The sequence below is a fragment of the Nomascus leucogenys genome, unplaced genomic scaffold (genome assembly GCF_006542625.1).
Source record: "Nomascus leucogenys isolate Asia unplaced genomic scaffold, Asia_NLE_v1 Super-Scaffold_241, whole genome shotgun sequence".
Lineage (NCBI taxonomy): Eukaryota > Metazoa > Chordata > Mammalia > Primates > Hylobatidae > Nomascus > Nomascus leucogenys.
In genome coordinates, this window is record NW_022095767.1 from 2,224,672 (window position 1) to 2,251,794 (window position 27,123).

The 27,123-nt window shown below is 44.6% G+C and overlaps 1 protein-coding gene across 2 annotated transcripts; it reads left to right on the forward strand.

Annotated features, from left to right (window-relative positions):
• The first annotated feature begins 8,589 nt into the window (after positions 1-8,589).
• Positions 8,590-26,709, forward strand: ZNF557 (zinc finger protein 557). Of its 2 annotated transcripts, none has more exons than XM_030807833.1 (8): positions 8,590-8,674; positions 9,427-9,514; positions 13,766-13,875; positions 14,436-14,524; positions 15,225-15,354; positions 20,156-20,251; positions 20,764-20,846; positions 21,659-26,709. In XM_030807833.1, the coding sequence occupies exons 3-8, from the start codon at positions 13,845-13,847 to the stop codon at positions 22,523-22,525; spliced, it is 1,296 nt and encodes a 431-aa protein (XP_030663693.1). In that variant the 5' UTR covers positions 8,590-8,674; positions 9,427-9,514; positions 13,766-13,844; the 3' UTR covers positions 22,526-26,709. The 2 variants fall into 2 exon arrangements, with proteins under 2 accessions (XP_030663693.1, XP_030663694.1); XM_030807834.1 differs by having other exon boundaries at positions 14,457-14,524.
• The last annotated feature ends 414 nt before the right edge of the window (positions 26,710-27,123 follow it).

The window sequence follows — 27,123 nt, forward strand, 5'->3', positions numbered from 1 at the left end:
CTCCAGCTTTGGTGAAACTTTGTCTCAAAAAAAAAAAAAAAATTCTAATTTAATTTCAAATGAAATCTTTAAAAAATGAAATTAAATTATGTAATTTTAAATGAAACAAATACATTACAATTTGCTAAAAATTTATTACATTTTCATCTTTAAATTGAGTTTTCATTTTTTGAAATTTTCGATTGAGGGGTACATGTACATGTTTGTTACATGGATATATCACTTAATGCTGGGGGTTGGGTTTGTAGTTTATGGGTTACCCAAATACTGAACATCGTACCCAGTAGCTAAGTTTTCAACCCATGGGTAAATTCAATTAACCTAGCCTGAAGGATTATTCAGTGTTTAGTCGTTACGGTTTCTCCCTATAGTATACATTCTCAAGGCAAAGTTGGTACGTATCCCAAGAGATTTTTTTTTTAATTAAACATATCTACCCCATTTACTCTGATGTGGTTATCAGACATTTTGTTCCTGTATCAAAATATCTCATGTAACACATAAATATATGCACATATTTTGTCCCTGCCCGCTGTTTCATTTTGAGTTTCCTTACCTCTTTCTCTTCATCATTGATCAAAACATGGAATGGAATACTTCATGCTAATTATTTTATGCATCTCGGGTTAGGTGGAAACTACTGGTTGTTAGGGTGGCAGGAAGTGCCTATCAGCAGATGCTACTGCACACCAGCCCGGGTGACAGAGCAAGACTCTGTCTCTAAAAATATATATATAATTTATATATAATTATAAATACATTATATATTATATAATTATATATTATATAGAATTTATACATAATTATAAATACATTATATATTATATAATTATATATTATATAGAATTATATATTATAAAATAGCTATAATATAATTATAAATAGGGATGGGCACGGTGGCTCACGCCTATAATCCCAGCACTTTGGGAGACCAAGGTGGGCGGATCATGAGGTCAGGAGTTCGAGACCAGCCTGGCCAACATGGTGAGACCCCGTCTCTACTAAAAATACCAAAATTAGCCAGGTGTGGTGGCACAGGCCTGTAGTCCCAGCTACTCCAGAGACTGAGACAGAAGAATCGCTTGAACCCAGGAAGCGAAGATTGCAGTAAGCTGAGATTATGCCACTGCAATCCAGCCTGAGCCACAGAGTGAGACTCCATCTCAAAAAAAAAGAGAGAGAGATATATAAAATATATAAATATATTATATATAATATATAAATATAATAAATTATTTATAATATATAAATATAATAAATTATATATAAATTTTATATAAGTACATAATTTATAATATATAATATATTATATATAATATATATGATATATGGTTATATATTATATATTATAAATATATAATTATATAATTCTATATAATGTAATTATATATTAAATATATGTAATTTATATAATATATAATGTGTATATAATTTATATTGTATAATTACATTATGTATTATATATATATATTATTATATATAGAGAGAAACAAGAATCCCCATGTGCTCCCCAACCTGTCTCTGGGTTTCCATCTGTGGGATGCCTTTCCCAGTGGCCTAAGGATCTTGGAGAGCTCCCTTCTGTGGCTCTCTGCAGGGAGACAGACTATCCCTAACTACAACTGCCAGACACAGAACAAAACTGTTGCCGTCATGCCAGGTACCATGTCAGTATCTTCAACCAAGATTGGAGCTCTCCTGGGGTGCTACAGAAGCCCACGGGTAATAAGTTTGTGAATTCTAGAGAGAAATATTTGGGTCTCCCCTAATGCCACTCTCTTACATCTCATCAAATGGAAAGGTGGACACTGGGCTTACATATCCATGAGTGTTATAATAGAGTCATAAACAGATCCTAGGGAATTCCCTGTATCATGAAATGATCATGATGGTGATGATAATGATGATGACGATGATTATTATTATTATTATTTTGGAAAGAAGGTCTCACTCTGTCAACTAGGTTGGAGTGCAGCGGTACAATCATGACTCACTGCTGTCTGGACCTCCTGGCTCAGGTGATCCTCCCGCCTCAGCCTCACAAGGAACTGGGACTACAGATGCATGCCACCACACCTGGCTAATTTTGTTGTTTTTGAGAAGGGGTCTGACAATGCTGCCCAGGCTGGAGTGCAGTGGCATGTGGTATGATCATGGCTCACCGTAGTCTTAACCTCCTGAGCTCAGGTGATCTTCCTGCCTCAGCTTCCCAAGGAACTGTGACTACAGGCACATGCCACCACACCTGGCTAATTTTTGTATTTTGGGTTTTTTTGGTAGAGACGGGGTCTCACTATGTTGCCCAGCCTGGCCTCGAACTCTTGGCCCCAAGTGATCCTCCCACCTTGGCCTCCCAAACTGCTGAGATTACATGTGTGTGCCCAGTCAACATTATTAAGAATAGCAAGGATGGGAATAAAGCAGAAGGTGCAGTGGATGCTGTGAGTCTCAACCCAGAGTCCTGTCCATGGCCAATGCCTCCGTCCCCCAGCTGCTGAGAATACTGACTGCTGACAGTTCACAGCTGTGTGCCTTACAGGAAATCTCAGGATTACAGGAGGCCAGGAATTCCACAACACAGAGAAGTATCCCATCCTAGCATATGACTTTCTCAGGGACATCCAGAGACCAGGCTCACACCTATAATCCCAGCACTTTGGGAGGCCAAGGCAGGCGGATCACTTGAGGTCGGGAGTTTGAGACCAGCCTGACCAACATAGCGAAACCCCGTCTCTACTAAAAATACAAAATTAGCGGGCGTGGTGGTGCAGGCCTGTAATCCCAGCTACTTGGGAGGCTGAGGCAGGAGAATCGCTTGAACCCAGAAGGCAGAGGTTGTGGTGAGCTGAGACCACGCCATTACAAACAAACAAAAAACCAAAACAAAACAAAAAAAACAGAGACCAATGACTGTCAGATACTTGAGATACAAAGAGAAAATTTACTAAAGAATTTACTTCTGCCTTTCACATCAAAAGAGAGAAATCTCTGGTTTCCAACACTTCCTCAAGACAGTGAACCCTTTCCAATACACAGAAGACTTTTACTTTAGTAAATTCTGGATTGCCCTTTTTTTTTTTTTCCTACTTGCTGGATCGCAAGGTGGAAGAATTGTGGAGCCTGCCCATCCAATTCTGCCACTGCACTCCAGCCTGAGTGACAGAGGAGACTTGGTCTCAAAAATAAAAATAAATAATAAATGTATACGTTTTGATGGGTTTGGACATACGCACACACCTGTGGTGCCACCACCACAATGGAGGTACTAAACATATTCATTCATGTCATGCCCTTTTCAAAGTACAAGGACCAGGTCAGGAGCAGTGGTGGCTCATGCCAGTAATCCCAGCACTTTGGGAGGCCAAGGCGGGAAGATTGCTTGAGGCCAGGAGTTCAAAACCAGCCTAGGCAAAATAGCAAGAGCCTGTCTCTATAAAAAAGAAAAGAAAAAGAAAAAAAATTAAAAAATTAGCTGGGCATGATGGCATATACCTGTAATCCAAGCTACTCAGGAGGTCAAGGAGAGCAGATCACTTGAGGCTAGGAGTTCAAGACCAGCTGGGCAACATAGCAAGACCCCATGTCTAAAAAAATGTTTTAAATTAGCGGGATGTGGTGGTGTGCACCTGTGGTCCTAGCTCTTCAGGAGGCTGAGGCAGGAGGATCACTTGAACCCAGAAATTCGAGGCTACAATGAGCCATGATGGAGCCACTGCACTCCAGCCTGAGCAACAGAGTGAGAGACGATGAGCCATGATGGAGCCACTGCACTCCAGCCTGAGCAACAGAGTGAGAGATCCGGCCTCAAAAATATATATATTATTACTGTTAGTAAAATTAGAAATTAGATGGTAAATTAAACTTTCTAACATTAATTTTTATAGGTACGCATCCATCTCTGTCTAGATATTAAATCTGATTTATTCGGCTGGGTCCACTGGCTCACACCTGTAATCCCAGCACTTTGGGAGGCCGAGGCAGGTGGATCACCTGACATCAGAAGTTCAAGACCAACCTGAGCAACATGGTAAAACTCTGCCTCTTTTTAAAAAATAAAAAAAAAACAAAAAGACTACATAATACGACTATGTGTTAGTAGATGAGTGATTAAATACATTTTGGTACAGCAATTAGACTTGGCTAAATACTCATATCTACCTGGAAAAAAGTCCATGGTCTGTTAATTTTTTAAAGTAATCTCCAGAATAATTAGTATATAGTATTATAGTATTTTTTTTTTTTTTTTTTTTTTTTTTTTGAGACGGAGTCTCACTCTGTCGCCCAGGCTGGAGTGCAGTGGCGCAATCTCGGCTCACTGCAAGCTCCGCCTCCTGGGTTCACACCATTCTCCTGCCTCAGCCTCTCCGAGTAGCTGGGACTACAGGCGCCCGCCACCACGCCTGGCTAATTTTTTTGTATTTTTAGTAGAGACGGGGTTTCACCGTGGTCTCAATCTCCTGACCTCGTGATCTGCCCGCCTCGGCCTCCCAAAGTGCTGGGATTACAAGCATGAGCCACCGCGCCCGGCATTATAGTATTTTTTAAAACTATTTTAAAACTCTCAATATAGGTATATTGTGATAAAATGTTTTTTCTAGTATTTATGTAGTAAATTATATTACATGTCTTAAGTTTAATTCTTCATAGAGCAAGGACTATAGTAATGGTCACCTCAAAGTCAAATTAGAGAAGGGAAAGGGAGTTTTATTTTATTTTATTTTTTACTTTAATTTTTTTTTTTTTTTTTGAGACGGAGTTTCACTCTTGTTGCCCAGTCTGGAGTGCAATGGCGTGATCTTGGCTCACTGCAACCTCTGCCTCCCGGGTTCAAGCAATTCTCCTGCCTGAGCCTCCCAAGTAGCTGGGATTACAGGCACCACACCTGGCTAATTTGTTTTGTAATTTTAGTAGAGACGGGGTTTCACCATGTTGGCCAGGCTGGTTTCGAGCTCCTGACCTCAAGTGATCCACCCGCCTCTGCCTCCCAAAGTGCTGGGATTACAGGCATGAGCCACCACGCCCAGCTGGGAAAGGGAGTTTTGAATTGTGTTTTACATACTCTATATTTGTGAGAATAAGCACATATTATTTTATTAATTTAAAAAATCCATTTAAAAACTTTTAAATAAAACAACATTAAGAACTATGAAATGTAGGGGCCAGCCCCACAGGGTCGGTGGGTTTTTCTCTCCATGTGTGGAGACAAGAGATTGTAGAAATAAAGACAGACAAAAGAAAAGACAGCTGGGCCCGGGGGACCACTACCACCAAGACACGGAGACCGGTAGAGGCCCCGAATGCCAGGCTGCATTGATATTTATTGGATACAAGACAAATAGGCAGGGTAAGGAGTGTGAGCCAGCTCCAGTGATAGGTAAGGTCACGTGGGTCATGTACCCACTGGACAGGGGGCCCTTCCCTGCCTGGCAGCCAAGGCAGAGAGAGAGAGGGAGAGAGAAAGACAGCTTACGCCATTATTTCTGCTTATCAGAGACTTTTAGTACTTTCACTAATTTGCTACTGCTATCTAGAAGGCAGAGCCAGGTGTACAGGATGGAACATGAAAGCAGAGTAGGAGCGTGACCACTGAAGCACAGCATCACAGAGAGACTGCTAGGCCTCCAGATAACTGCGGGCAGGCCTGACTGATGTAAGGCCCTCCACAAGAGGTGGAGGAGTAGAGTCTTGTCTAAACTCCCCTGGGGAAAGGGACAATCCCTTTCATGGTCTGCTAAGCAGCGCGTGTTTTTCCTTGACATTGATGCTACCGCTAGACCACAGTCTGCTTGGCAACAGGCGTCTTCCCAGACGCTGGCGTTACCGCTAGACCATGGAGCCCTCTGGTAGCCCTCTCTGGGCATAACAGAAGGCTCGCACTCTTGTCTTCTGGTCACTTCTCACTATGTCTCCTCAGCTCCTATCTCTGTATGGCCTAGTTTTTCCTAGGTTGTGATTGTAGAGTGAGGATTATTATAATATTGGAATAAAGAGTAATTGCTACAAACTAATGATTAGTAATATTCATATATAATCATACCTATGATCTATATCTAGTGTAACTATTCTTATTTTATATACTTTATTATACTGGAACAGCTCGTGCCCTCTGTCTCTTGCCTCGGCACCTGGGTGGCTTGTCGCCCACAATGAAATATGAAAAATTTAGCACACAGATCACCATACGTTTCCTCATCTATAAATAGTGATAGTAACACCTTCCTTATAGGTCTCTGTGAAAATATTTAGGGATAATGTATGTAAAACTGTTTATTATCATGCAGGTTGGAAAGTAATGTCCCATTCATTTGTCCACTAGGATGGCCACAGAGTTTTTCGTTTTTTTTCCTTTTAATTCTTGAATTCCAGAGTCCTCAAATACATTCCATTGTTGTAAAGTGAATCATATTCATATTTTTTTCCTAGAGTTTAGCGATTCCTTTTGCATACAAATTCAGGCTGTATGTGTTCACACATAGATCTCAAATAACATCTTAATTTTCACAACGAAAAGCTCCCTTCCTCACCCTGTAGCCTGGCTCCTAGAAGCAACTTTTTTTTTTCTGACAGTAATTACATATTTGTGAGTTAGGTATTTATACTGCTTTTTCATTTACCAACTTTAAACTATATTGAATTACTTTCTTCTCCGAAACAATTAGCACATAACTCTTACATACTGTAAAACTAATTTTCCTCACCAAACATAATCATTTAAGGAATCTGGATAAATCAAAATTCAATGTTTATCATTTTATGACATCAATATTTACCATTTGTAGCATCTAAACTTTAGCCAGAGATGTAACAAGTAGTATGTCATTAATAATTTTTTTCTCATTTTTTCTTTTGATCTCTTAAATTTTAAAATTTCCTTTTTTATTTCTTCCTATGAATCCAACACCTATTTTCTCCACCAGAAATGTAGTTCTCTTTTCAGTAGATCCAGATGTGCACGAGACAATCAGCTTTGGCTTTCACTTGGGGGCGGGGGGACAAGAGACTAAGTTCCGGGACGGGCTTGTGGGCGGGCATTAGGTTTGATGGGCGGGTCTTGCTGTGGGTTAATACCAGGTTTGGTGGGCAAGTATGTGGACAAGATAAGGCAGTGGTGGGGCAAGGAGCCCCTCCCCTTGCCCCCCTCTGGATGAGAGAAATATGCACACATGATCCCATTTTTGAAAGAAATTAGGAAGCTCAAAATCAGGCCGGGCGCTGTGGCTCACGCATGTAATCCCAGCACTTTGGGAGGCCGAGGCGGGCGGATCACGAGGTCAGGAGATCGAGACCACGGTGAAACCCCGTCTCTACTAAAAATACAAAAAATTAGCTGGGTGTGGTGGCGGGCACCTGTAGTCCCAGCTACTCGGAGAGGCTGAGGCAGGAGAATGGCGTGAACCCGGGAGGCGGAGCTTGCAGTGAACCGAGATTGTGCCACTGCACTCCAGCCTGGGCGACAGAGCGAGACTCCGTCTCAAAAAAAAAAAAAAAAAAAGTAAGCTCAAAATCACACAAAAAGGCTGGGTGTGGTGTGGCTCACACCTGTAATCTCAGCACTTTGGGAGGCCGAGGTGGGGTATGACTTGAGGCCATAAGTTCTAGACCATCCTGGGCAACACAGACCTCCTCTCTACAAAAAAATACAAAAATAGCCAGGCTTGGTAGTGTGGGAGGCCAAGGCGGAAGGATGGCTTGAGCTCTGGAGGTCAAGGCTGCAGTGAGCTATGATTGCACCACTGCACTCCAGCCTGGGCCACAGAGTGAGACTCTGTCTCAAAACAAACAAACGAAAAGCCATACACACACACACACACACACACGCCCTAAATGTGTGGCTATATCATTTTAACAGGCAGCGAATGTGGAGAAAGGACTGAAGAAAACTTTAGAGTTCATTTTGCCTCCTGCTACCTGAACAGTTTTAAAATCCACAAAAAGCCCTACACCCAAAAACTGACCTCCACCAAGTCTTGTCCTCTCAGCCTACTAGCTCAACCCCATTCCATGCCCCACCACTGCCTTCCCTTGTCCACATACTCGCCCACCAAACCTGGTATTAACCCGCAGCAAGACCCGCCCATCAAACCTAATACCCGCCTACAACCCCGCCCCGGAACTTAGTCTCTGTCCTGACGGCCCCGCCCCCATGCCTGGTACCGCCCATGGTCCCGCCCCAGAACGTCTCCCCACCCCCGGAGCTGATCTCCACCCACACTCAGCCCTGCCTCCAGGCCTGGTACCGCCCACAGCCCCGCTCCAGAGTTGGTCCCTGCCCCCGGAACTGGTCCCCGCCCACACTCAGGCCCGCCTCCAGGCCTGGTACCGCCCACAGCCCCGCTCAGGAGCCAGTTCCGCCCCCAACCCTGCCACAGACCCGCGCCAGGACGACCCTGCCTCCGCAGCTGTCCCTGGCCAGGGCCCAACCTTGTTCTGTTAATAACTAAGCAAACTAGAACACCTCGGCCGGAGGCTGGGGTGCGCGGCCGCTGCACCTGCAGCCTGAACCCGGAGGCCCTGACACGCCGCATTTCCGGCTGGGACCAGCTGGAGCCGGAAGCGGAGGTGCTGTGTCGCTAGCCGGAGACCGGAAGCGGAAGCGCCCTTGTGTCTTGTGAGAAGAGCCGCGCTTGCAGCGACTGAGAGAGTCTATCGGTCTCCGTGAGAGGTGCTTTGTTCCGTGAGTCCGAGTCCAGAGAGGGGCCCCGGCTGCGGGCCCTGCGTCCCTCCCGGGAGCCGGGTTTCCGCCCCTGAGGCCTCGGGCTGTGCGCTCAGTTCAGCCCGAAGCTGCTGTTTCCTCCGGTGTCAGGGCCCCGCGCCCCTGTGGTCCTCACCCTGTCGCCCTCACCCGGGGCGATTCTGCGCCCCAGGGGACTTTTGGCTATAGTTGGAGACGGTTTGGGATGTCACAAAATGGAGGGTAGGAGGGACTGTGCTACTACGGTAATCTAGAGGGTGGAGGCCAGGGATGCTAGCAGCTCAGCATCCTGCAGCGCGTAAAGCAGCCTCCGCCATCAAAGACTCATCCCGCCCCAAATGTCGTTAGTGCCCAGGCTGGGAAACCCTGCTGGAGGTCATTAAAATCTCTGCAGTCCTGAATACACTGTAGAAATTATTTAGAATTCAGCTGAGTCCACTTATAAGGCCTAAAGTGACTAATTTAAAGCATCTGGAGTCACCATAAAATCTCCAGCCAAATGAGTTAAGCAAGTCAGATGAAAACAGCTTTAAGCTTCTTGTCTCATTTTAGGGACCAGATGGCTGGATAGGAATGTCCCTGGGTTGTTATTCTTTAAATCAATTTTTTTTAAGTGAATGGGGTGGTCTTTCTATGCAACAACTGTGTTAGTCTCAATAAATACATTTTACTATACGTACATATTACTCCCCACAAAAGGCCTCATAAGCGATTTTTGTGCCCTTTTTATTTAGACAAAGTATAATTCAAGCTCAGATTTGTGTTGAAACCAGCCTCAAGGTTCACCTATCCTCACTGATCCGTGGACTTCTATATGATCAGGTAGGTACCGTGTAGAACCTGCAAGTTGCAAGACTCCACTGTGTAGAAAACCTGCGAATGGATTTTTCCTGTGTTGTTTGTAAACACAAGGACTTACTAAGAGTGAGGGTATTTTTTTTTTTTTTTGAAACAAGAGTCTCACTCTGTTGCCCAGGCTGGAGTGCAGTGGTGCAATCTCAGCTCATTGCAACATCTGCCTCCCAGGTTCAAGCAGTTCTCCTGCCTCAGCCTCCCAAGTAGCTGGAATTACAAGGGTGCACCACCACGCCCAGCTAATTTTTGTATTTTTAGTAGAGACGGGGTGTTGCCATGTTGGCCAGGCTGGTCTCGAACTCCTGACTTCAGGTGATCCACCCACCTCGGCCTCCTAAAGCGCTAGGATTACAGGTGTGAGCCACGAGTGAGGGTATCTTAAAAATTATTTGTTTGATGGCTTATATTCAAGAGAAGGATACTAAGGGGTGTGTGATAATGTGTGTCAAAATAAGTCAGTAAATACAGCTATATGCAAATCAGTACACAAAATAAACATGTAAACACTATTTAAAAAATTTTTTTTCAACCTTCCAAGACATCTCAATTTTTCTTTTATTTTTTTCTTTTCCTAACAGGCCTGCCAGCCTGTAGACTTGTGCTGTATAATAAGGTAGCTGCTGGTCCATGCGGTTGTTTAAATTTAAATTTAGACCAATTAAGATTCAATAAAATTTTAAATTCAGCTTCTCAGTCGCACTAACCACATTTCAAGTGCTTGACAGCGACAGGTGGCTAATGCCCCTATTGAAAAGCAAAGATTAAGATCATTTCCATCATCCCAGAAAGTCCTGCTGGGAGGCATTGTTCTAGTCTCTTCCATCTGTCCATTGCAATGAAGCCAGAACGGCTATTGTAAAAGATAATTTGTGGCCAGGAGCAGTGGCTCAAGCCTGTCTGTAATCCCAGAACTTTGGGAGGCTGAGGTAGGTGGATCACCTGAGGTCAGGAGTTCAAGACCAGCCTGGCCAACATGGTGAAATGCCATCTGTAGTAAAAATACATAAATTAGCTGGGCGTGGTGACTCTCTTGAGCCTGGGAGGCAGAGACTGCAGTGAGCCAAGATGGCACTGCCGCACTCCACCCTGGGCAACAGAGCAAGACTTCATCTCAAAAAAAAAAAAAACACACAAAAAAAACCGGGCGTGGTGGCTCACGCCTGTAATCCCAGCACTTTGGGAGGCTGAGGCGGGCGGATCACGAGGTCAGGAGATCGAGACCATCCTGGCTAACATGGTGAAACCTCGTCTATACTAAAAATACAAAAAAAAAAAAAAAAAAAAAAGATTAGCCGGGCGTGGTGGCGGGCGCCTGTAGTCCCAGCTACTCGGGAGGCTGAGGCAGGGGAATGGCATAAACATGGGAGGTGGAGCTTGCAGTGAGCCGAGATCACACCATTGCCCTCCAGCCTGGGTAACAGAGTGAGACTCTGTCTCAAAAAAAAAAAAAAAAAAAAAAAAAATACAGCCAGGCACAGTGGCTCCCACCTGTAATCCCACCACTTTGGGAGGCTGAGGTGGGCAGATCGCCTGAGGTCAGGAGTTCGAGACCAGCCTGGCCAACATGGCAAAACCGTGTCTCTACTAAAAATGCAAAAATTAGCTGGGCATGGTGGCAGGCACCTGTAATCCCAGCTACTCGGGAGGCTGAGGCAGACAGAATTGCTTGAACCCAGGAGGTGGAGGTTGCAGTGAGCCGAGATCTCACCATTGTACTCCAGCCTGGGTGACAGAGCAAGACTGTCTCAAAATAAATACATAAAGATAAATTTGCTTCAGTCACTCCCCTGCCTGAAAAGCCTTTGCTGGCTCTTCACTGCCTCTCATGTTCAAACTCCTCACCGCTCTTTATAGTACCTTTCAAAATACAACCTTTCCCATGCACTCTGGCCCCTTATTTGCCCACATGCTCCAAACTGTGAACTTGGCTTCCTAAGCAGCTTGCTTTCCTGCCTCTGCACGTGCACTTTTCACTGAACAAGACCTTACCTCGACTCTCAAGACTCAATTCAAATGTTTTTAGTGTTTTTCCTTCCAAGACTTCTCAGTCCCCTTCTTCCCAGATCCTGGGCTGGATGCCATGCGCCCCTCTGCCATATCACATATCACTCTGAAATGCAGCGGAAGGTCTGTGTGTGTGTCCTGCTCCCAGAAAGCCAGTTCTTAGATGACAGGGATCTTCCTCCCCTCCATCTCCAGCACCCAGCTGGGGACAGGCATCAATAAAACGTGAATGAAGGGTCAATGTCGGGACCCAAGGGCTGGAGAAGGGATTTGAGAGGAATAACTGGGTGAGGAAATGCTACACCTGGTTTGGACTTGGGAGGGAAAAGGGAGTGACCCACCAGGGGCTCACCTATGCAGAGTTCCTCTTCTCTACCGTTTGTGCAACACAGCTGCTGGAAGAGCCCACTCACAAACAAATATAAATACGTGGAACTGCAGAGAAATAATACAGATTTTTTTTTTTTTTTGAGACGGAGTCTCACTTTATCACCCAGGCTGGAGTGCAGTGGCACGATCTGGTCTCACTGCAACCTCCGCCTCCTGGGTTCAAGCGATTCTCCTGCCTCAGCCTCCCAAGTAGCTGGGACTACGGGCGCCCACCACCATGCCCAGCTAATTTTTTAAATATATTTTTAGTAGAGACAAGGTTTCACCAACTTGGCCAGGCTGTTCTTGAACTGCTGACCTCAGGTGATCCGCCCACCTCGGCCTCCCAAAGTGCTGGGATTGCAGGCATGAGCCACTGTGCCTGGCCATAATACAGATTTTCTTGCATGTCATAATACTAAAACTTTCAGGCTTTTACATATAAGTACAAATATATAAACTTTTCACATGTATATGTGAATTTTGGGGGTTCTGTTAACACCACAGAGACCAGATGTCAGAGACATCTGTATTAATTGGCAGCTGTATTAATTGGAGGGTGGGGGCTGTGAGGCTGCAGGCAGGAATGGGAAAGAGCCACCCATCTCTGCTTGGCTCCAAGTACCAGCGAACAAGCGGCCTATGGGGAATGGCTCTCCATTCACTCCTCTCCCAATCCTTCCCTCCCCGGAGATTGGGGGTATGGGGGTCACCCAGGGTAAATTCCCTGGGCAAGAGATCCAGAAGGAAGCCAGGGCCTGAATGCTACATCTCAATACAAATTCCTAGCTGAGTGGCCCTGCCTTCCATGAACAGCCAGCACCGTCTACCCTCTCCAGCTCTGTTTTGTCTACCTGGCCCAAACTCACTCTTACAAGTCTTAACTGCAGACTGCGCCCGTCCCCGCTTCCACCAACCCCTCCCACACACTTGGCCACTTTCTATGTTTGTTTTTGTTTTTTTTTTAAACAGAGCGTCGCTCTGTCGCCCAGGCTGGAGTGCAATGGTGCGATCCCGGCTCACTACAAGCTCTGCCTCCCACGTTCACGCCATTCTCCTCCGTCAGCCTTCCGAGTAGCTGGAATTCCAGGTGTGTGCCATTACACCCAGCTAATTTTTTATTTTTATTTTTTTAGTGGAGGTGGGTTTTCACCATGTTAGCCAGGATCGTCTCGATCTCCTGACCTCGTGATCCGCCCGCCTTGGCCTCCCAAAGTGCTGGGATTACAGGCAGGAGCCACCGCGCCCGGCCAGCCGCTTTCATCTTTGTGTGTATATACACACACACACACACACACACACACACACACCCCTTCTTTTCTCATAAAAGAGGAAACATTCCATATATACTATTTGGTACTTTTTTTTCCTCTTAAATTTACTGACAATAATAACCTATTGATATCTAGAGATCTCTCTTTTTTTTTAATGGGTGCACTGTAATGCTACAGTGAATAATCTTACACGACTTTTATATTTGTGTATCTTACAGATCGATTCTTAGAAGTTGTAGGAATCTAGGGTCTCTGATAGGAAATGTCTGGAGCTCTGCTGGGCTGGCATGAGAGTGGGGAGTGGAGAGGAGGAAATCAACTGAAATGAGGGGTAGTGACATCTGAGCTGGATGAGGTGGAAACCAGGAGGAGGGGTGGCCAAGGAAGATCACAGGCTGGAGAGAGGGTGACCGAGGCAGGGCACGGGCTGGAGACGGGGTGACCGATGCAGGGCACAGGCTGGAGAGGGGGGTGACCGAGGCAGGGCACGGGCTGGAGAGGGGATGACCGAGGCAGGGCACGGGCTGGAGAAGGGGTGACTGAGGCAGAGTGTTCCCCCCATTTCTTCCAGAGTGCTGTCCTGAGAGCGCTGCAGGATAAGGAAGGAGGGTCCTGCTTCCCGGCTGCCCTGTTGCTGTCGGAGTTACAGGATGGCAGCCGTCATCCTGCCCCCAACTGCTGGTGAGTCATGGGGTCCTGGCAGTTCTCGGGGTCCTGGCAGTTCTCAGAGTCCAGGCTTGAAAGGTCCTGACCCACAGCATTGAGGGGGTTGGGCAGAGCAGGTGAGGCAGGAGTGGAGCCCCAGGGGCCCAGAGGTCCTCCATATCTGATCAGGCGGCTCTCGGGATTTGGGACTTAGGCGTTTGGGTGTCTGTGGATGTCACCTGTGTGGTGAATGTGCTGGAGCTTTTGAATTCTACCTTTAGTTCTTTCTGTGAACCTGATAAAAACACAGTGACGCCCTTGGAATTTCAGTTTCCTCATCTGTGAAGTGGGAATAATCCCTTCCCCAAGTGCAGTCAGACCTTAAGTCCTGTTTCCTGGCGTGGATGCAGCAGGGCCATGCTCTGGTTTCCTTGGATTGCTGTGGGTGGGTGTTGTGTGGAGTAGAGGTGGATGCTTTGTGGGTGACTGTGTATGCCTGGGGACATGGTCGATCGCAGGCAGGTGGGGAAGCCTCCAGATGTGTAAGTGGACACAGGGCGGGTCTGGATTCCTGGGACTCATTTCTCCTCCTCCAGCTCCATCTTCCCCTTTCCCAGCCTCTCAGCCAGAAGGACACACAGAGGGTGGAGAGCTGGTTAATAAGCTCCTGACAAGCTGGCTACAGGTGAGTCGGATGTTCCTTTTCCCAAATCATGATTCCTTCAGCCAGAAGGTTGGACTCGATGCCTTTCAGTGGCCTGGAGCCCCACGGCCAAACTCGTTCCTCAGGCATCCCAGGGTCTCTGAGTGAGGGCTGCCTGGAAAATACCAGTGTGTGTCAACGTTTACTGCAGGTTCAGAGCTCCCTCCAGGGTCTCCGAGTACATCGTGTGCTCCTGAGAGTTTTAAGGGAAAGCCAAGTAAAGACGTGATGATGTTCTAAACCCAAGCAATTAATGAAGGCCATACGGAAATCATTCATTCACTTACCAAGTATTTCTCTGATTTCTGCCATGTCACGGGCCCATGCTCCCCTGGAGATTGAGGGAAATAAGATCACAGGAGCTCCCAGTCTGAGTGAGAAAAGACAGTTGCTCTGCGGTACTGTGCGCTGGACCTGGAAGTGGCCTAAGGAGACAAGCATTGAGGGCTGAGCTCAGAAGCCAGGGAGAGGAGCTCAGAACCCCAGGAGAGGAGCTCAGAACCCCAGGAGAGGAGCTCAGAACCCCGGGAGAGGAGCTCAGAACCCCGGGAGAGGAGCTCAGAACCCCCCCACATCTCGTGCTCAGGCTTCCCCAGCCCTGGCTCTGTTCTCCTGGCCCCTATTCCTGTGCACGTTGGTGGGGGTGGTCCTTGGCTAAGCCATGATGTTTGCAATGCTTTAGGGCTTGGTGACGTTCGAGGATGTGGCCGTGGAGTTCACCCAGGAGGAGTGGGCGTTGCTGGACCCTGCCCAAAGGACACTGTACAGGGACGTGATGCTGGAGAACTTCAGGAACCTGGCCTCCTCACTGGGTAAGCCTAATGTCATTCCTACACATATTTAATGACTCAGGAAATAAGTCTTTTTCTTCTTTTTTTAAATTGAGGTAACACAAGACACAAAAGTCACCATTTAAACTATTTTAAAGTGTCTAATTTGGTGGCTTTTCGTAGGTTCACAGCGTAGTACAGCCATCACCACTAATTCCAGAACATAGTTGTCAGGCCAAAAATAAGCCCCATAGTCATGAAGTGGTCTCTCCCCAGTTCTCCCTCCCGAACATCTTGGCAGGCACTAATCTTTCCGTCTCTATAGATGTGTCTCTTCTTTTTGAGGGGGTTGTTTTTAGACAGTGTCTCCCTCCATCGCCCAGGCTATAGTGCAGTGGCATGATCCTGAGTAGCTGGGACCACAGGTGCGCACCACCACACCCAGCTAATTTGTTTATTTTTTGTAGAGACAGGGTCTTGCTATGTTGTCCAGGCTGGTCTCAAACTCCTGGGCTCAGGTGATCCTCCTGCCTTAGCTTCCCAAAGTGCTGGGATTACAGATGTGAGCTACCATTCCTGGCCCTATTCTTGACATTTTATATAAATGGAATCATACAAAATGTGGTCTTTTGTGTCTCACTTTTTGCTTAGCATAATGTTTTCTTTCTTTTTTTTTTTTTTTGAGATGGAGTGTCACTCTGTTGCCCAGGCTGGAGTGCAGTGGTGTGATCTCAGCTTACTGCAGCCTCCACCTTCCGGGTTCAATCTGTTCTCAATCTGTTCTCCTTCCTCAGCCTCCTGAACAGCTGGGACTAAAGGCATGTGCCACCACGCTCAGCAGATTTTTGTGTTTTTAATAGAGACGGGGTTTCACCATGTTGGCCAGGCTGGTCTTGAACTCCTGGTCTCAAGTGATCCACCCACCTCGGCCTCACAAATTGCTGGGATTACAGGGGTGAGCCACCATGCCTGGCCGATGTTTTCAAAGTACAGTCGTGTTGTAGCACATAGCAGAACTTCATTCTTTTTATGGTTGAATATTATTCCATTATGTGTATATACCACTTTTTATATATCAGTTCATCAGCTGATGGAAATTTAGCCTGTTCTCACCTTTTGGCTATTGTGGGTAGTGCTGCTATGATCATTCATGTACGAGATTTTGTTTGAGCACCTGTTTTCTCTTGGGTATATACCTAGGAGTGGAACTTCTGGGTCCTGTGGTAATTCTATGTTTAATGTGTTGAGGAACCTCCAAACTTTTCTACAACTGCCACACCATTTTACATTCCTACCAGCAATGCATGAGACCAGCAACGTATTACAGTTTCTCTGCATCCTTACCAACATTTGTCTGTTTTCCTTTTTTAAAAAAATTATGATAGCTATTCTTGTGGGTGTCTTATCTCATTGTGGTTTTTATTTCTATTCCCTAAAAAAGAAGATGAGATTGGCCATCTTTTCTTGTGCTTGTTGGCCATTTATCCATCTTTTCTGAAGAAATGTTCATTCAAGTGCTTCTTCCATTTGGGGGGCATTGTTCGCCTTTTCGTTATTGAGTTGTAAGAGTTCTTTATATGTTCTGGATCCTAGACCCTTATCAAATTATCATTTTTAAAAATTTCCTCCCATTCAGTGGATTGCCTTTTTACTATCTTGAATGATAGTTTTGCAGGAGATAGAATTCTTGGTTGATATTTTTCTTTCAGTACTTGGAGTATGTCATCATCCCACTGGCTTGCGGCCTCCATGGTTTCTGATGACAAATCAGCTGTTAATCTTGTACATGATGACTTATTTCTCCCTTGCTATTTTTCAGGATAGTCTCTTTGTCTTTGGCTTTTGACGGTTTAATTTTACGGTATCTCAGTATGAGTTTTTTGAGTGTATCCTATTTGGAGATCCTTGAGCTGCTTTGATGTATAGACTTGTAATTTTCATCAAATTTGGAAAAGTTTGGCCATTATTTTTCCATATATTCCTTTTTTTTTTTTTCCCCAGTTTCACTCTGTTGCCCAGGCTGGAGTGCACTGGCACAATCTCAGCTCACTGCAACCTGTGCCTCCTGGGTTCAAGCAATTCTCCCTGCCTCAGCCTCCTGAGCAGCTGGGATTACAAACACGTACCACCACACCTAGCTAATTTTTGTATTTTTAGTAGAGACAGGGTTTCACCATGTTGGCTAGGCTGGTCTCGAACTCCTGACCTCAGGTGATCCTCCCACCTCGGCTTCCCAAAGTGCTGTAATTAGAGCGTGACCCATCGCGCCTTGCCAATTTTTCCATATATTCCTTCTGCTTTCTCTGTCTCCTCTCCAGTAGCAACTCCCATTGTGTATATTCAGATGTTTGATGGTATCTTCTGGGTCTCTTAGGCTCTGCTCATTTTTTTCCCTTTATTTTTAATTTCTGCTCTACAGATCAGGCAATCTTAATTGACCTATCATCAAGTTCACTGATTGTGTCTTCTGCTTGATCAAGTCTTCTGATGAACCCCTCTAGTAAATTTTTCATTTCAGATAATATATATTTTTCAATTTTAAAATTCCTATTTGGCTCCTTTTTGTAATTTCCATCTCTTTATGATTTTCTCTATTTGGTGAGAATTCATTCTCACGGTTTCCATTAGTTCTTTGTACACAGTTTCCATTAACTCCCTGAGCATATTTGAAATAGTTGATTTGAAGTCGTTGCCTAATAAATCTAATGACCGAGTTTCCTTACGGATAATTTCTGTTCATTTCTTTTTTCCTATAATGCAGTTTCATTTTTTTGTTTCTTTTTTTTGAGATGGAGTCTCGCTCTGTCACCCAGGCTGGAGTGCAGTGGTGCGATCTCGGCTAACTGCAGGCTCTGCCTCCCAGGTTCACGCCATTCTCCTGCCTCAGCCTCCCGAGTAGCTGGGACTCCAGGCGCCCGTCACCATGCCTGGCTAATTTTTTGTATATTTAGTAGAGATGGGGTTTCACCGTGTTAGCCAGGATGATCTCGATCTACTGACCTTGTGATCCGCCCACCTCGGCCTCCCAAAGTGCTGGGATTACAGGCGTGAGCCACCACGCCCGGCCCATTTTTTTGTTTCTTTACATGCCTCATAATTTATTTGCTGAAAACTACTTTCAGAATATTACATTATGGCAGTTCTTTACATCTGATTTCCTGCCTCCCCAAGGTTTGTTGTAGTTGGTATTGTTTCTCTGTTCAGTGACATTTCTGAGTTAATTTTGTAACGTCTGTATTGGTCATGTGTGGCCACTGAAGTCTCTGTTCTATTAGCTTAGTGTCCAGCTTGGGATTAATTTGTCAGAGATTTTCTTAAATACCTGGAACCCAAAAGATGACCAGTCTTTGCCAATGGATCTGAATTACATGTTGGAGCATGCCTTCAAAACTCAGCTAAAGCACTTTACAACTCTGACTTAGCCTTCACTTCCTTCTTATCCAGAGCCTGAAGGTCAGTCAAAGGTGAGGGCTTGGTGCCTTCTCAGATCTTCTCTGAGTGTGTGTTCATCCCTGGGTGTGAGCATGGCCTTCTAGAAATGTGTGGAGGCTGGGCACAGTGGCTCACGCCTGTAATCCCAGCACTTTGGGAGGCTGAGGTGGGCGGATCACCTGAGGTCAGGAGTTGGAGACCAGCCTGGCCAAGATGGCGAAACCACATCTTTACTAAAAATACAAAAAATCAGCCAGGCGTGGTGGCAAATGCCTGTAATCCCAGCTACTTGGGAGGCTGAGGCAGGAGAATTGCTTGAACCCAGGAGGTGGAGGTTGCAGTGAGCTGAGATCACACCACTGCACTCTAGCCTGGGTGACAGAGCAAGACTCCATCTTGTGGGGAAAAAAAGGTGTGGAAAGATGCTCTACTCCTCAGAGCATCTTCTTCCCAACTTCTTCTCCCAGGTTTTTTGGTTAGTCTTTTGTTTGCTTCACAGTTTTCCCTTGCCCCATTCAGCAGTGGCTGATTTGCCTTTAGATGTGTTGGGACACACTTCCCTCTCCACCCTCCAGCTTCCATAGGTGTAGCCTCTTCAGACCTGGGAGAGTTTGGAGTTACACAAATAAAGGGAAGCCCTTTGATCCAGCCCATCAGGGAGCCAGCAGACAGGTCAGAACAGAACAACCACAGGTTTTTGAGAATAAGGTGCATTCTGTTCCCTTTAGCACTAGAAACACAGGTTGTTGTCCTCAAGGCAAAATGGGGAATAGAGTGTGCAGCTAGAGTCAGTTAAAATGTCACAAATCTCTCTTACCCAGATTCGGCTGTTTGTCTTGATTAGGCATTCTCCTGTGGCTGTAAACTTTTGATAACATTCAAGAGCTCCAATGAAGTTGATTCTGGTTTTGCCCATTTACATACTGTTTTTGTGAAGGGATGGAGTTGTGGAGTTCCCTACTCCACTACTTTCACTGATATCACTTCTTTTAAGTCCTTCATAAGCACCTCTGTTCCTAGGTCTGTGCTGGGATGTGGGAGTAGTGAAGAATGCAACAGACATGCCCCCCACCCTCATGGAGCTGTCTGTCTAATGCTACCCCTATGAAATGAAGATCTCCTTCTTTCCTTGACTATATATTCTCTGTAGTTAAATCTTTTGGGCTTTCAGATTCTGTATTTAAACCTGGACAGGGGCTCCTGGGACCAGTTGTCCTGCAACTGCCCTAGATATTGCTTGTGGGGTGTGTGTGTGTGTGTAAGACAGTTGCTATATTTATTCAATTTTGGCATAATTATTCCTCTGCTCCTGAAGTCACACCTCTTCACCTTCAGAACTGATTTCAGTTTCATGGGAGAGCTTGTCTGCTGCACAGTCCCCCTACATCATGTGTCTTTTCTCCATGTACAGGGAACCAAGTTGATAAACCTAGTCTGATCTCACAGTTGGAGCAAGAAGATAAAGTGATGACAGAAGAGAGAGGAATTCTCTCAGGTACCTGTCCAGGTGAGCACCAGGTGGATATAAGTCCTTGTGAGGAACAGCTCTGGCCAGGGACTGAGAAGTTGGGAGTATTATAATACATTAGGAAATATCAGTCAGAGAACTGTGTAAATGCCCCTTTTCCCAAGAAGGCCAAGAACGTTTGGTCTGAGCCCCCTCATGTACCTTCATGACTTCCAACTTTCTGTCATCTCATACTTTACTTGGGCCTCAGGGGAGAAAAAAGACATCTCTTTTTCTGAAATTTAAGTCTCCTATGAGCTCTTTGATCAGTTTCAGTCCACCTTGCCTTCCTGACAGTTCCTTCATTCTGTCAACATCAATCTCAGTCTTCCTAGAGTCTTTCTTAAACATTGCCTAAAATTTTCACACCCATATCTCTTTCATTGAATGCCTTCTCAAAAACCCTCACCTCTCAGATTCTGCCTTCACTCACGTATGCATTTTACCATTTCACCATCAACTTAAATTTGCCTCTTTTCTATCAACTTAAATTTCTTTTTAACTTGTTTCAGATGTGGAGAATCCACTTAAAGCCAAAGGGTTAACTCCTAAGCTGCATGTTTTTCGAAAAGAACAATCTAGAAATATGAAAATGGTAAGATTAACATGGGTGATTCCTGGTTTTTTCATGGTAGAATGCCCTACATGAGAAAAGCCACAAAGACTGGCTTTGTTGGCCAGGCACAGTGGCTCATGCCTGTAATCCCAGCACCTTGGGAAGCTGAGGCAGGTGGATCACGAGGTCAGGAGTTGGAGACGAGCCTGGCCAATATGGTGAAACCCCGTCTCTACTAAAAATACAAAAAAAAATTAGCTGGGTGTGGTGATGCGCGCTTGTAATCCCAAATACTTGGGAGGCTGAAACAGAAGAATCACTTCAACCCTGGAGGCGGAGCTTGCAGTGAGCCGAGATTGCGCCACTGCACTCCAGCCTGGCGACAGAGCAAGACACTGTCTCAAAAAAAATAAGTGGCTTTATTAAATAGTTATTAAAGAAAAGTGTCATTTTTTCCAAGAGAAAGTAGTATCTCTGGAGAGATACTATGAAATTATTTTGAATTTGGAGAAAAGCATTAGTTAGCCCCAAACTTTTTTTTCCTGAGAATTCCCACAAGTAAATATTTCCAGTAGTCTGAGTCAGATATTGGGTATTTGAGAAAGAAATTAGCCTTAAATTTATCAGAAAATACTCTGTGAATATGATAAAGATTTGTAGAAAGAATCCATCTTTTTTAAATGCTAAGAATTAAAAGTGACAGAAGCCATGTACCAGCACTCATAATGGCAAAAACATTAATTCCAATACTATGATACACAACAGAATTCCTGGGAGAGGAAATTCCTCTGACAGCATTCAATGTTAAAAATATTATAAAGGGTACTTATTAGTCATCTCTTAATCAATAGGAGAGGAATCATCTTGGAGCAACACTCAACGAATGTAATCAGTGTTTTAAAGTCTTCACCACAAAATCTTCCCTTAAGCGGCACATGAGGATTCATACTGGAGAAAAACCCAATCACTGCAGTGAATGTGGGAAATCCTACAGCAGCAGATCTTACTTTGCTATTCATAAGAGAATCCACAATGGGGAGAAACCGTATGAATGCAGTGACTGTGGGAAAACCTTCAGCAGCAGATCTTACCTTACTGTTCATAAGAGAATCCACAATGGGGAGAAACCCTATGAATGCACTGACTGTGGGAAAACCTTCAGCAATTCCTCATACCTCAGACCGCACTTGAGAATTCACACTGGAGAAAAACCCTACAAATGTAACCAGTGTTTTCGTGAGTTCCGCACTCAGTCAATCTTCAAAAGGCACAAGAGAGTTCATACGGGGGAGGGTCATCATGTATGTAATGAGTGTGGAAAGGCTTTCAGCACGAGGTCGTCTCTTTCTTTGCACTATAGCATTCATACAGGGGAGTACCCTTATGAATGCCACGATTGTGGGAGAACCTTCAGGAGGAAGTCGAATCTGACACATCACATAAGAACTCATACTGGAGAAAAACCCTACACATGTAATGAGTGTGGGAAATCTTTTACCAATAGCTTTTCTCTTACAATTCACAGGAGAATACATAATGGAGAGAAATCCTATGAGTGCAGTGATTGTGGAAAAGCCTTTAATGTTCTCTCGTCTGTTAAGAAACACATGAGAACTCACACTGGAAAAAAACCCTATGAATGTTCTTATTGTGGGAAATCCTTCACAAGTAACTCCTACCTTTCTGTGCATACGAGAATGCATAATAGGCAAATGTGAATTCAATAACTGGGAAAAGCATTCATTGATCTTTCATGCCTCAGATAACATGAGAGAACTCTAACCAGATGTATGAATCACCTGCTACTGTGTAACAAATTACCCCCCAAACTTTTGTGGCTTCAAACAAAAACACTTGTTATCTCACAATTTTTGTAGGTCAGGAATTCAGAAACAACGTAGCGCTATAGTTCTTCAGGATCTTTTAAGAGGTTACAGTCCAGATGTCAGCAGAACCATAATCATCCAGAATTTTTACTGGTGAAGGGACCACTTGCAAATGGCTCACTCACATGGCTGACAAGTGCATGCTAGCTGTTTCCAAGGGACCTGCACTTCCAAACCACGTAGGCCTCTCAACAGGGCTGAGTTTCTTTATGGAAGCAACTTCTCCCCAAAGCCAGTGATCTAAAGGAGCCAACACAGAAAGCATAATGTCTTTTATGACCTCGCTTCAGTGAGATATGTTTTCATGTCCCTGTTACATTGGTCATACACACCAATCCTGATACAATGTGGAAGAACACCACAGGAGGTACGAACAGTAGACATTTGGAACCATCTAGAAAGCTTGCCATGAAATCAGTGGAGGAAAGCCTTCAGCTGACCCTCATTTTTTTTTTTTTTTTAAGACAATGTCTTGCTCTGTCACCCACGCTGGAGCGCAGTGGTGTGATCACAGCTCACTGCAGCCTCTACTTCCTGGGATCAAGTAATTCTCCTGCCCCAGCGTCCAATGTAGCTGGGACTACAGGTGCATGACACCATGTCTGGCTAATTTTTTTTTTTTTTAACTAGAGGGAGAGTTTTGCCATGCTGCCCAGACTAGTCTCAAACTCCTAGGTTCAAGCAGTCCTTTCATCTTGGCCTCCAAAAGTACTGGGATTATAGGCATGAACCACCACACCCAGCCAACTTCTAATCTGATCAATATGGGAGTAGCATTCTATAACCCACAGGTTAACTCAATCTAGAGAGAAATCTTGTGAGTGTAATGTGTATGGTAAAACCTTGAGCTCAAACTCTTTCCCCCTACTGAAAAAATAGTATCTACTGGGGAGCTGCCCAGGTAATGCAGTAGCTGTAGGAAAGCCTTCAGTGATGGCCTCAGGGAGTCACATGACAACTCACAATAAGGGGAAACCCTGTGTGTGGCATCAAAAACGGAAAACCATTCAGGGGACACTCATTCCTTTAGTCACATTTCGGAGATCATACAACAGAGGAATATGTTGAGTATACACAGTGTTGAAAAGCCTATGACACAAACAGTCATGTTACCAAGCACAAGACAGCTATAAAAGCCTTGAATATTCTCTCCATTTTTAAGAAGTGAGATTCATACTAGAAAAACGATTGAATTCCATCAGTATTAGAACGTCATTTTTCCACATTTTTTAGGAACCTAACTCAGTGTAAGATAACTATTCAATTTATTTTTTGAGACAGGGTTTCATCTGTGCCCAGGCTGTAGCACAGTGGTGCAATCTTGGCTTATTGCAACCTCTGCCTCCCAGGCTCAAGGGATCCTCCCACCTCAGCCTCCCAAGTAGCTGGGACTGTAGGCACGAACCACCATGCCTGTCTACTTTTTGTAAAGATGGGGATTCACCATGTTGCCCAGGCTGCTCTCAAACTCCTGGGCTCAAGTGATCCACCTGCCTCAGCCTTCCAAAGTGCTGGGAATACAGCAACGAGCCACCACTCCCAGCCAGAACTTCTTAAGATAAAGGATGAGGGAATGTTTTCAGTGATATCTCTTACATTAGGAAAAATATGAAAATGTTCCTTGGATGCAATACCCATGAGTGTATTAATTTCAGAAAAATTTTCAGTGATTCCTCCCTTTATACATGAGAGAATTCATATAGAGGAAGCCCTAGGAACATAATCAATGTTAGGATGCCTTACCTCTTAACTGAGTGGCCACACAGTAACTTACACTGAGAAAAAAAGGTATAAGTGCTATGAATGTGGAATTACCTTCATCAGTGTCTCATTTGTAGGTTGGGTCACTAGCTCATTCATTTTCAGTCTTTTAATAGAAACATTTATGGCTATAGCAGTCCTGAAAATCTTACTACCTTGTTTTATATACAGTATATTTATTATAATTCTAAAACATCAATACACCAAATACTCAGAAAGGTATTTCCAAACAGCTCCTGAGTGATCTAGTTTGTTATAATAGAAATTAGACAATATTTGCCAGGCGTGGTGGCTCACACCTATAAACCTAGCATTTTGGGAGGCTGAGGCGGGCGGATCACTGGAGGTCAGGAGTTTGAGACCAGCCTGGCCAACATGGTGAAACTCTGCCTCTACTAAAACATACAAAAATTAGCCGGGTGTGGTAACAGGCACCTATAATCTCAGCTACTCAAGAGGCTGAGGAAGGAGAATCACTTGAACCCAGGAAATGGAGGTTGCAGTGAGCCGAGATCATGCCACTTCACTCCAGCCTGGACAAAAGAGTGCAACTCTGTCTCAAAAAAAAAAAATCAGACAATATTTGATATATTTTTTTCTAATTTAATAGCATTTTGTCAGAGTACATGGACTTTGTGATTTTGGTTGTTTTCTCTTTGTGTCCTAATATAGTAAATACTGTTTCTTTTTTTTTTGAGACGGAGTCTTGCTGTGTTGTCCAGGTTAGAATGCAGTGGCGCGATTGCAGCTCACTGCAAGCTCTGCCTCCCAGATTCACACCATTCTCCTGCCTCAGCCTCCCAAGTAGCTGGGACTACAGGTGCCCGTCACCACGCCCGGCTAATTTTTCGTATTTTTAGTAAAGATGGGGTTTCACTGTGTTAGCTAGGATGGTCTCAATCTCCTGACCTTGTGATCCGCCTCGGCCTCCCAAAGCACTGGGATTACAGGCGTGAGCCACCACACCTCGTGCAAATACTGTTTCTTAATATTCATTCTCCCTACTTAAAAAACAAGTTGTCAATGAGCAGTATTGAAAATGTACAGTGGGGCCAGGCGCCCTGGCTCATGCCTATAATCCCAGCACTTTGGGAGGCCGAGGCGGGCGGATCACCTGAGGTCAGGAGTTCAAGACCAGCCTGGCCAACATGGTGAAACCTCGTCTCTACTAAAAAAAAATACAAAAATTAGCTGGGTGTGATGACAGGTGCCTGTAATCCCAGCTACTTGGGAGGCTGAGGCAGGAGAATCGCTTGAGCCTGGGAAGTGGAGGTCGCAGTGAGCCAAGATCGCACAACCACACTCCAGCTTGGGTGACAGAGTGAGACTCCATCTCAAAAAAAGACGTACAGTGTACTAGGCTTTCCTGAAGCTTAGACAGGCTTTATCCCACTCTGCTGGCTAAAAGAAGTAGGAATAACGCACTGGGTGAGACACCATCTGGCTTATTCTCATCTATTTTCTTTACATTCTTTCTTTTGGAAAGTGGACACAAAGCATAGAGTTAAAAGAGCCTTTTTTTTTTTTTTTCCACTGTGATGATAAAAACCACAGTGCAGGGGCTGGGCATGGTGGCTCATGCCTGTAATCCCAGCACTTTGGGAGGCCGAGGCAGGCGGATCACCTGAGGTGGGGAGTTCAAGACCAGCCTGACCAACATGGAGAAACCCTGTCTCTCCTAAAAATACAAAATTAACCGAGTGTGTTGGCGCATGCCTGTAATCTCAGCTACTTGGAAGGCTGAGGCAGGAGAATTGCTTGAAACCGGGCAGAGGTTGCAGTGAGCCAAGGTTGACCCACTGCACTCCAGCCTGGGCAACAAGAGCGAAACTCCGTCTCAAAATAAAAAGAAGAAACAGTGCTGAAAAATCACAATGATTTGAGTTCTTCAGAAACCTTTGATTGGCTGCATTGGCTCTGTTCTGCATATTACTAGACTTCTTACATGATCACAAGTAACCACTAATTGGCTAAAACCAAAGAGAGAGAGAGAGTGTGTGTGTGTGTGTGTTTGGTTGGGGGGTGTTCTGTTAGCTTCCAGGTGAATGCATTATCTGTTAATCCTGTTTATTGATCTGTTTTTATAAGTGCTCCATGATTCTTTGAAAACAGTATACTATGTATCTAATTTTTGGATACAGGATGGACATACATACTCAAACTAATTGTGTTTTTCAATATGTACTGTATTTTTTTCTCTCGACCTGACTTAGTGATAGAGGTATATTAAAGTCTTCCACTAGCATGGTGGATTAACAAATTCTTTCTGTAATTCTGTCATTTTTGCTTTATATATGTTTATGTGTAATGTAACTAGGTGTGTAGAGGTTTAGATATTTTCTTGTGAATTTATTTTCAGTAAGGACCATACCTTTTCATACCAAAGAATTGTAATATTAAAATATATTAACAAAAAGAGATCAAACATTTCACTAGCCCATCCTATAGACCAGGCACTCTTCAAAGTGCCTTGTAAATATTAACTGCGTACTCACTATAAGCTTGCAAAGTATGTGCTATTACTATCTCCAACTTACAGACGGGAAAACTGGCATGGAATGTTTAGGTTGCTTGCCTGAGTTCACCAGCTAGTAAGTGGTAGAGCACAGATTGGGATCCAGACAGTTCATTCTCATAACCACTAGCCTGTTTATTGAGTACATTCCATG